Source organism: Physeter macrocephalus, chromosome 19 (genome assembly GCF_002837175.3).
Source record: "Physeter macrocephalus isolate SW-GA chromosome 19, ASM283717v5, whole genome shotgun sequence".
In the NCBI taxonomy this organism is placed as follows: domain Eukaryota; kingdom Metazoa; phylum Chordata; class Mammalia; order Artiodactyla; family Physeteridae; genus Physeter; species Physeter macrocephalus.
In genome coordinates this window covers 27,500,603-27,510,892 of record NC_041232.1, presented here as the reverse complement: position 1 = coordinate 27,510,892, position 10,290 = coordinate 27,500,603, and the positions used below count along the sequence as shown (strand labels likewise).

Below are 10,290 nucleotides of genomic sequence, written 5' to 3'. Positions count from 1 at the left end.
CCCATGTCATCACAGAATTTCTCCTGAGATTAGCTACCCATAATGATATGAGGACATATGATTATTCATTTTTCTACTGTGAAATTAAAAGATTTGGTTACTAACTGGTTTGTAGGCTGTTTTTGCCTCTGGGGAGATTTGGAAGAACTGTGGAGTCGTCAGTGTCCCGCTGCCTCCAGGGGCTGGTTTCCTTCCGTCCTCTGGGCTCGGCGGCCACGACTCCATCCGCACCTGCGGGAGGACCCGGGGCCACGGTGGGAGGTCCGCACTGTCGCCACTAAAGAAAGAGCTGAAACCAGGAGCCGACGGTCCAGCCTCATCTTCTTTGAGCACCATCAGTGATGGTTCAAACCGGGGCGGCCTCGGCCATTAAACGATGCTGGTGGCCTTCCCTGTCCAGCGCTGTGGAGGGACCTGGAATCATGGCTCTTCGGGATCCGAGGGTGTGAGGATGCGGCTCAGTGACATGGGCCCGCGCGAGGCCACACGGGAAGAGCTGGCCTAAATTCAAGTTCTTTACCCCAAAATGGACTATTATCATTACCATTGCTTTAAAAGACTGCAGCTATTAGTGTAGAATTCTTATTAATTTACAGAACTGAAGTTTGGGGGAGGGGCAAAGTATATTATTATAGCTTAATAGCAGACAATGTGCACCTCAAAAATTAGGCTAAATGACACCAAAAGAGATCTCACCCTCCTTCAGCCTCTGCTCTGAGGCTGACTGACAGATGCCTTCCCCAGCCACCACCACCTACCACCTTCCACTCCACAGCCCCGCCCTTATTACCTGTGCCCCACCTTACCTGTGTTTACTGATTCATTTGTCTCAGTGGAATCTGGTCACACATTATTCCCAGTGCACAAATATCCAGGTTATAATTCAAGTGTAAGAGACCAAAGGCTTATCTGTAATGACATATACAGGAAGCAGCCTGTGTATCCCCAAATCTACCCGCCAAGGTTCAAGGCCCTACTAGGCTTAACTACAAACCTGGGGAGTCCCCACTAGCTGAGGAGACAAAACCAAAATCACAGAAGCACCGCAAAACCAAAAGCACAGAAGCACCGCGGCCGCTCAGAGGCCAAGTGTCTTCCAACCTGGGCTCAAAAAAGCAACGAGCATCTCTCCACAGCCCTTCATAAAAGCACGTTCACGCAGCATCTCACCTGATGCAGACACGCGTGGGCAGGCAGGCTCCACCACCGCCCCTTGCACAGGCAGACTTGGGCTCAGAGGCCTCTCCTGGGAGTGAAGACCCCAGGGTGAGCCCCAGGTGCATGCCTGCCCTCAGTGGGGGGGCTGCCCAGGAGGCCCCACTGCCGGCCAAGAGCAGAACTGGTCCGGGGGTGTGTGCAGATTTCAAAGAAATTACCGAACTAGTTAAAAGACATATTTTAATCTAGTTTTCCCGTTTTATACTAAAATCATTAATACAGGTCACAAATTGCATTTATTCGCAGATATCTAGAAAACAGTCAAAAGTGTATCTATCTCTCTGTATAGATCTTAGTAATAAATTTTATTTGAACAAGAGAACTTGTGCACAAGAGTTGAACAGCATGATTACAGACTGCGGCCCTCCCCAGGGGAGGCACAGGTATGTACAGTATGTGAGACAAAGTTGCACCTCAGAGCTGATCATGATCAAGTCAAAAACACCTGACATACAGTATACGTGCTAATAAATTTCCTTCAGGTCATGACCAGCATGAAAATAAATCAGGACATAGATACTCAGCAAAGGCTCTGTAAATGTGCACAGCAATATGCTGCATTTAAGAGTTAAAATCAGACTCTACTTAGTGTTAGCATCAAGCCCTTAGGAGAAATCCAAAAAATATCTCCTTTCCCGTTCACACACGTCAAAAACTATTCACACGTGGGGCTGGACTGGGCAGCTGGCCTCACACCCCACCAGGGCCTTGCCCGTGTGGACACAGCGAGGGTTAATACTGGAGGTCTCTTCCCCATCCCGGCTCGCGGCCGCCTTCTGGCTGCACTTCCACCTCTCAGTCATTAAATTAAACCAGCAGAAAGCAACGCAGGCCTCTGGGAGTCCCATCCCTTCCACAAGGAGAATGCTAGGCCAATTCAAGTTTCGTTCAGTCAGGAAGACAGAAGGATTTAAGGCTTCGGTGACGATTATAATCCTCTGAGAAATTATTTTCCCTTCAAGTCAAGACAATAGTGTTTACTGTACTTTCTCTTGACTCTGAAAATCCCTGGTATCGGTGTAGGCAACTTGCACCTGCAATCAAGTCTGCAAGGGAGGAAGGTCCCCCACAGCTGTCCCAGGCCACGTGTGGTCACGAGCTGAACCTTGGCTCCCCGGAAGCGGGGAGACCCCGGTCCACGCTGTCTAGTAGGTGGAGGAGGCCGTGCTCATGGCATCTTCGGAGATCTTGGTGCTGGCTGGGTGGATGCTTGCGAAGTACTTGACGTCACTGTCACGGTCCATCTGAAGAGCCATGATGGTCTGCTCCACGGCCTCCTGGTGACAGCTGGCAGAGGTTAGAAAATACTCTGGAAACGGGAAAAGCAAATCACAAATGAAATTAGCTTTGTTGGATTATAAACAGTAATCCAAATTAATTTGTGTTCTATGAAAAAAATCCCCAAATGTAGGAGAATTAGAAGATTTATCTTTTTTTTTTTTTTTTTTTTTTTTTTGGCTGTGTTGGGTCTTTGTTGCTGTGCACAACAGGCTTTCTCTAGTTGCAGTGAGCGGGGGCTACTCTTCATTGCGGTGCACGGGCTTCTCACTGCGGTGGCTTCCCTTGCTGCAGAGCATGGGCTCTAGGCGCGGGCTTCAGTAATTGTGGCACGTGGGCTCAGTAGCTGTGGCTTGTGGGGTCTAGAGCACAGGCTCAGTAGCTGTGGCATGCGGGCTTAGCTGCTCTGCGGCATGTGGGATCTTCCCAGCCCAGAGCTCGAACCCGTGTCCCCTTCACTGGCAGGCGGATTCTTAACCACTGTGCCACCAGGAAAGCCCCTATCTTGTTTTAATGACAGACTAAATCTCATGATATTTAATGGCAGCAATGTTAGTAAATATGTTAAAACTTGTACTTGTTACAGCTATTAATTAGCTCAGTAAAAGGAAAAACATTTCCAAATACAAACCACACACACAAAACCAGAGTCCTCTCTGTCTGTTCAATATGATAAATTCCAAAGGAAAAAAAAGCAAAGTTAATTTGCCCATATTCTTTGAAGTCTATTACAAACTTCTTTCTGTGCTTTGTTCATGAATTCACGCGTTCAAATGATATTTATTAGGCATTTCCGGGGGATTACAATAAGTAAAACAACCTGAATCTTAAGGTGATCATAATTTGCAGCAAAGCCAACACTAAAGGGCACGTCTTCCGCCTAATGAATGAAACACAGGAGGAAACTCAAACATGCCTCCCACCCCGATGGCAGCGACGGATGTTCACGTGGGGTGAACCAAAGGCAGTATTCGTCACACAGTCCTCACTGAATTTCCAACTTTTCAAACTACTAAGATTTAAATTATAAAGAAAAATTCATCTAGAACAGAACAGTGAAAATTCAACATCACTCTCCTCGCCCCTTAATCGTCTTGTGTCCTTTCTTGACAGGAACCACCACTAACAAGTCGCAGCATATTCTCGGACCAGACCATTCCTACGACCCCAACCCTTCCACTCGGGCACCCACCTGTCCCGTGTCCCCACCACCTACCCTTCTCCTCGTGGGTCGCCTGCCTACCTTTTTCTAGCAGAGTCTGTCGCAGTGTCTTCGCGAGGAGTACGCGGACATTCGGAACCCTATCGTTTGCCAAGGTGAGCAGGTGTGGCATCAGATGCATAGCGAACTGGTCCATGGGCAGGCATTCATCTTCAATGACAGTCTGGGGACAGAAAGACCTGCTTCAATCTGCCGGCTCAGTCGACCAGGGCTCAGTCAACCAGGCCGTAAGTAATAACAGCTCGCAAAACCTTTTAGAAACAACTTAAGTGCCTCAGGTTTCAGTTACAGCTTTTTAAAACAATATTCCAGGCACTCAGGAGCTCAAAACAAAGTGATACAGTTAAGTCCCCGCAGAGACGCACAGCTGTGACCTGCCCCACGGAGGCCTGGCATCACAGTCATGTTCACAGCCGCAGACCCGCAAGCTCCGTGGACCAGGACGACGGCCAGGGCAGCGCCGCTTTCGGGAGCTCGGGGGACGGAGCGGGGAAGGGTGAGCCAGATGGCGAAGCTCTGCCCTCAAGGATGAGAGCGAGGGTGTGGAGGGGGGCAAGGGGCCCAAGGAGACAGGCAGCCGGTGCGGCCGCACTCACCTGGCAGACAAAGACGAAGGCCTGCCGCCCGGACCACCGGGGACATCGGCCGAAGCTCTCCACCAGCTCGCGGATGAGGTCCACCCCGAAGGTGGGCGGCGCAGCCCGGTGCAGCTTCCGCACCATCTCGCCAACCTAGGGGGGTACGCACTGGTGAGCCACACCCCTGCCCGGTGTTCTCACCAAACGTGTGCTGGGCTAAGGCTGTAAGAAGAACTTGAACACGTACCAACTTGTAGGAAATCCAACGAACAGAAGAAACTTTATCTGCACACAGATTCAGAGCAATGGGGCGTAAATAGTCATAAATGTCTCTGGGGCTGTATAACTCTAGAAGTAAGATCAGCTGTCTACAAAGTGAATTATAAGAATAAAAATACAATTACAATTCAACAATAAGCACGACATGAAAATAGGCTGCTCGTCTGAAGCATGAGTCACCAGGGTCGTGTCTGTGAGAGGAACACATGCAGAGACCAGCGATTGGCCTGGACGCTGTGTGTCTGGATCTGCACCTAAATAACACACATGTTCAGGACACAAACACTGCGGAACTGTACCCACGGCGACGGACACAGAGCAAAGCACGGCCCGGCTGGCTCCATGGGGACACGGGACACGGTCCCGCAGAGACTGCTGAGGACCTGCTGGGAAACTCCCGTCCACACAGCAGCTGTCTAGTGAGAAGGTGCCAGCAGCCTCAGGCAGCCTGCTGTATACCAGTCAGGCTCCGGGCAGCTTCTCAGGGAGGCTCCGGTACCAGGGGTGGGGGACACGGGGAGGCCCCTCCTGCACCTGCTCCCACCAAGTCGCCGAGAACCGGGGACTAGGGCGTCCCCCAGTGGCCTGAGTGGAGGACGCAGCGACACCCTCCTAGGAGGACCGCAGACACGCTGAGACTCCCACGTCCCAGGCTGTGTGTCTGCGGCGGGTTACGTGTGCCATCGGCAGGAGGCGGGCGACACAGACAACCAGCGATGAGCCGCCCCGCCCGAGGGCATGCGGATCCCCCGAGAGGCGCCCCGCAGACCCCCTCCCAGCCTGGGCCGCACGGGGAGGCCTCGCTCTCATGGAGCAAAAGCCTCCTGCGACCGGTGGAGGAGCAGCAAAGCCTGTCCGCGCCCCCGCCCGGGCAAGGCCAGCCTGCAGCCGGAGACAGGGGACAGGAAAAGCCCGTTCCCAGCGTGGGGCCGCAGAGCCTCGGAGCCAAGCGCGAGTCTCGTCCTGCTGGGGAGAGGAAAGAAGCACTGCCCTGACCGAGCACGGGTCCTGGGAAGAGACACGAGCCCCGGGACGGATGGGGGCTCTGGGGAGCCCAGCACACAAGCCTCCCCAAGACCGAGGCCGAACCAAGGGGCAGAGGGCCTCCCCTCGCCCAGCGCCTGGCGGCCTCCACCACGTGGCAACCGCAGCCCAGGGCTGGGAGGGCGGAGGAGCGCAGGGGAGCAGGGAAGGAGGAGCACGTGTGCGGGGGTGGGGGGGAGAAGGGGGGCAGAGGAGTAAAGGGATGCCGCAGCGCAAAGGCGTGGGGAACGCAGGGGCGGAGGGATACAGCGGCGGAGGAGCAGGGGGGATGGAGGGATGGAGGGATGGAGGGATACAGCAGCGGAGGGCCAGAGGGATACGGGGCAGAGGGTGCGCAGAGCACGGGACGCGGAGGCCCCCAGCCCCAGCTCCCACCATTAGCAAAAGGCAGCGGCAGCCCACGGCTGGATGAAATGAAGTGCAGAGGGCACAGAAGGTCATACGGAGACACCACCACCCAACCCAGCACCTGCTGCCTGGACAGGCTAAGCCATCCACACCAGCTGCAGAGGAGGCCAGGCAAGACAGAACTCAGGGCAGTTATCCTTTCATGCACTGAAAGAAACTCAGCCCCAAACTCCACACCCAGCAAAGATATCTTTTGAAAATGCAGGTGAGGTCCAGAATCCAGAATACTTAATAAAGAACTCTTACAATTCAGCAACCCAATTTAAGACAAACAGCCCGACTGAAAAATAATGCAATGGACTTGAATACACATTTCTCCAGAGAATATAAACAAATGGCCAACAGCACATGAAACGGTGCTGAACATCACTAAACATTAAAGAAATGCACATCAAGACCAAAGTGAGATGCTACTTTACACCCACTGTAATACCGGCTACAATTAGAAAGGAAAAAAAAAAGGAAAACAGCAAGTGCCAAGGAGGATGTGGCGAAATGGGAACCCTCATCCACTGCTGGTGGGAATGTAAAACGCTGCAGCCACCGTGGACACAGTCATGCAGTTCCTCAACAAGTTAAACACAGAATTACTGGATGACCCAGCAAATCCACCTTAAAAAACTTGTATCAGTACATCAATGTTCACAGCAGCACTACTCACATCAGCCAGAAGGCAGAAACAACCCAGATGAATGGGTTAAAAGGTGGTATGTTCACATCAGAGTATTATTCACTCATCACAAGTAACGAAGTTCTGACACAGCTGCCACATGGATGGACCCCGACAACGTGCTGAGTGAGGGAGCCGCGCACAGAGGCCGGGGGTAACACGGCGCATCTGGAACAAACGCTCAGAAAAGCAAACACGCATGGAGACAGCAGACTGATGGCTGCGGGGCTGCTGCTTATGGGCGTGGGGTGTCCTTCTGGGAGGATGAAATGTTCTACAACTAGACAGGGGGACACTGCACCAGCAGCAAAAGTGGTTATGTGTATTTTACCACAATTAAAAAAAAGTGAAGGTGACATGGTCTTATAAAAAAAAAGCTGAGAAAATTCACTGCCAGCAAGACCTATGTTACAGTTAGTAACATAGGTTAAAGGAACAGGATACCAGGCAGAAACTTGGACCCACACAAAGTAAGTGATGAAGAAATCCAGGAAAGGTAAAGATGAAGCAACACACACACCCCAAAACACAGTCTGATCAAGTATGAGAACTTACTCAGCCAGTTCAGCTCGAAAGCGCCAATTTCTACTATTGTCTGTCACCAAAAACTCCTGAAGTTGATAAAGATATTCTCTTCTTTTGTCAATATGAAGAAGCTGAAGAAACAAATAAAAATATTCACTAGGACATGGCAGAGACATTATTTCCTTTACCAGACTGCTTTAAAAAAATGACTCTAAATCACATGGTTAGTTCTTCTGAAGGAGAACAGATGTAGTAGGTACATTTGTTTTAAAAACTGGTATTAAGTCCATTTTCCCTGATAATCCCATTTATCTTCAAGAGTCATTCTCCCCTTTTGAAATATTTGCTTCTTGAGCCAGTGAGTGGCCTCTACTGTCCCTTGTCCCCGGGGAAAGCTTTACTAGAACACTCCTGTGACATCCTGTTGTCACAGACCCTTGGAAGACAGGGATTATGCTCCTACTCATAGTGTGAGCCCAGTGGACAGCACTGTGATGGCACACAGTAGGTGCTCAATAAATATTTGCGTGAAAAAAATAAATTTATGCCAATAGCCGTTCTATAAATATTTAAGAGTAGGTTTATAGTCAACAAGGGGGAAAACCCTAAAAGTTGATATAAACAGAAGCAAATAAATTTAACTGTACATCAAACAGATAAGAGTCACACAGAAAAAGTCTAAGTTTAAACTCAGTATTCTGACCATATATCTTCACGGAACATGTTCTAATGACAGGAAGTGCTGAAGGAAATCTTGACCATTACTTGGTTGATTTGATGTTGGAGTAGTTCTAAAACATAGAATTGAGCAAATGACTAAATAATTGAATGTTTTTGAAAACAGAGTTTTTACCAAAATAGAAAAGAAAAAGAATGTGAAGAAAGGAGAGGAAATGGTACTGGATTGGAAGTAAAGATGCAATATGAACTAAATAATTTTTTAAAACCCCCAAACCAAAAAACCCCCTCCTAGCTCCTGTCCCCTGAAAAAGCCTAAAAGAAATGATGCCCGGGAGCAATCAGCACATCTAGCACCTGGATCTTGGCTTCTAAACCCCAACTCTCCACCAGAAAAGACCAGGGCTCCTTGGGGAGATCCTGACTCCTAGCTGGAGAGAAGGGAGAAGGTAGGCCTGAAAGTAAGATGTGCCTGGAAGTGAGGGGGCTGATCAAAAGGACACAGGAGGTAGCTTTACGGGGCTCTTATTTGCCAGATTTGATGGTCAAAACAAATGACAGGAGGAGCTTCAAGATGGCGAAAGAGTAAGACACAGAGATCACCTTCCTCCCCACAAATACATCAGAAATACATCTACATGTGGAACAACTCCTACAGAACACCTACTGAATGCTGGCAGAAGACCTGAGGCCTCTCAAAAGGCAAGAAACTCCCCACGTACCTGGGTAGGGCAAAAGAAAAAAGAAAAAACAGGGCTTCCGGGAGAGGCCGCAACAGTGAGAGGCCTGCGTACCACAAAAAAAAAAAAAGAAAAAAAGAAAAAACAGAGACAAAGAATAGGGACGCGACCTGCACCAGTGGGAGGGAGCTGTGAAGGAGGAAAGGTTTCCACATACTAAGAAGCTGCTTCGCGGGCAGAGACTGGGGGTGGCAGGAGGGAAGCTTCAGAACCACAGAGGAGAGGGCAGCAACAGGGGTGCGGAGGGCAAAGCAGAGAGATTCCTGCACAGAGGATCGGTGCCGGCCAGCACTCACCAGCCCGAGAGGCTTGTGTGCTCACCCGCCGGGATGGGTGGGGGCTGGGAGCTGAGGCTCGGGCTTTGCTGGATCCCAGGGAGAGGACTGGGGTTGGCTGCGTAAACACAGCCTGAAGGGGGCTAGTGCGCCACAGCTAGCCGGGAGGGAGTCCGGGAAGAAGTCTGGAAATGCCGAAAAGACAAGAGACCTTTTCTTGCCTCTGTTTCCTGGTGTGCGAGGAGAGGGCATTAAGAGCGCTGCTTAAGGGAGCTCCAGAGACGGGCGTGAGCCGCGGCTGTCAGCGCGGACCCCAGAGACGGGCATGAGACACTAAAACTGCAGCTGCCGCCACCAAGAAGCCTATGTGCGAGCACAGGTCACTCTCCACACCGCCCCTCCCGGAAGCCTGTGCAGCCCGCCACTGCCAGGGTCCCGTGAGCCAAGGACAACTTCCCCAGGAGAACAAACGGCGCGCCTCAGGCTAGTGCAATGTCACGCTGGCTTCTGTAGCCACCGCAGGCTCGCCCCGCGTTCTGTACCACTCCCTTCCTCAGGCCTGAGTGAGCCAGAACCCCCGAATCAGCTGCTCCTTTAACCCCGTCCTGTCTGAGCGAAGAACAGATGCCCTCAGGTGACCTAAACACAGAGGCGGGTCCAAAACCAAAGCTGAACCCCGGGAGCTGTGCAAACAAAGAAGAGAAAGGGAAATTCCTCCCAGCAGCCTCAGATGCAGCAGATTAAATCTCCCCAATCAACCTGATGTACCCTGCATCCAGGGAATACCTGAATAGACAATGTATCATCTGAAATTGAGGAGGTGGACTTTGGGAGCAACGATATATATATATATCTTTCCCTTTTTCTCTTTTTGTGAGTGTGTATGTGTATGCTTCTGTGTGTGATTTTGTCTGTATAGCTTTGCTTTTACCATTTGTCCTAGGGTTCTGTCTGTCCATTTATTTTTTTTATTACTTAAAAAAATTTTTTTCTTATTTTTTATTTTAATAACTTTATTTTACTTTACTTTATTTTATTTTATCTTCTTTCTTTCTTTTTTTTCCTCCCTTTTATTCAGAGCCATGTGGAGGACAGGTTCTTAGTGCTCCAGCCAGGCGTCAGGGCTGTGCCACTGAGGTGAGAGAGCCAAGTTCAGGACACTGGTCCACAAGAGACCTCCCAGCTCCACGTAATATCAAATGGTGAAAATCTCCCAGAGGTCTCCATCTCAACGCCAAGACCCAGCTCCACTCAATGACCAGCAAGCTACAGTGCAGGACACCCTATGCCAAACAACTAGCAAGACAGGAACACAACCCCATCCATTAGCACAGAGGCTGCCTAAAATCATAACAAGGCCACAGACACCCCAAAA

At 50.4% G+C, this 10,290-nt stretch overlaps 1 protein-coding gene across 6 annotated transcripts in view; it reads right to left on the bottom strand.

Annotated features, from left to right (window-relative positions):
- Positions 1–1,435: 1,435 nt before the first annotated feature.
- The window catches only part of PPP4R1 (protein phosphatase 4 regulatory subunit 1), a 62,814-nt gene continuing 53,959 nt past the window's right edge, over positions 1,436–10,290 (bottom strand). For all 6 annotated transcript variants that reach the window (XM_055080545.1, XM_024120550.3, XM_055080547.1 and 3 more), the window contains 5 exons: positions 7,253–7,353; positions 4,544–4,664; positions 4,315–4,449; positions 3,740–3,881; positions 1,436–2,527 (listed from right to left, as the gene is read on the bottom strand). In XM_055080545.1, the coding sequence (XP_054936520.1) occupies positions 2,364–2,527; positions 3,740–3,881; positions 4,315–4,449; positions 4,544–4,664; positions 7,253–7,353 (663 nt within the window). In that variant the 3' untranslated portion in view covers positions 1,436–2,363. The remainder of the gene's footprint in view (positions 2,528–3,739; positions 3,882–4,314; positions 4,450–4,543; positions 4,665–7,252; positions 7,354–10,290) is intronic.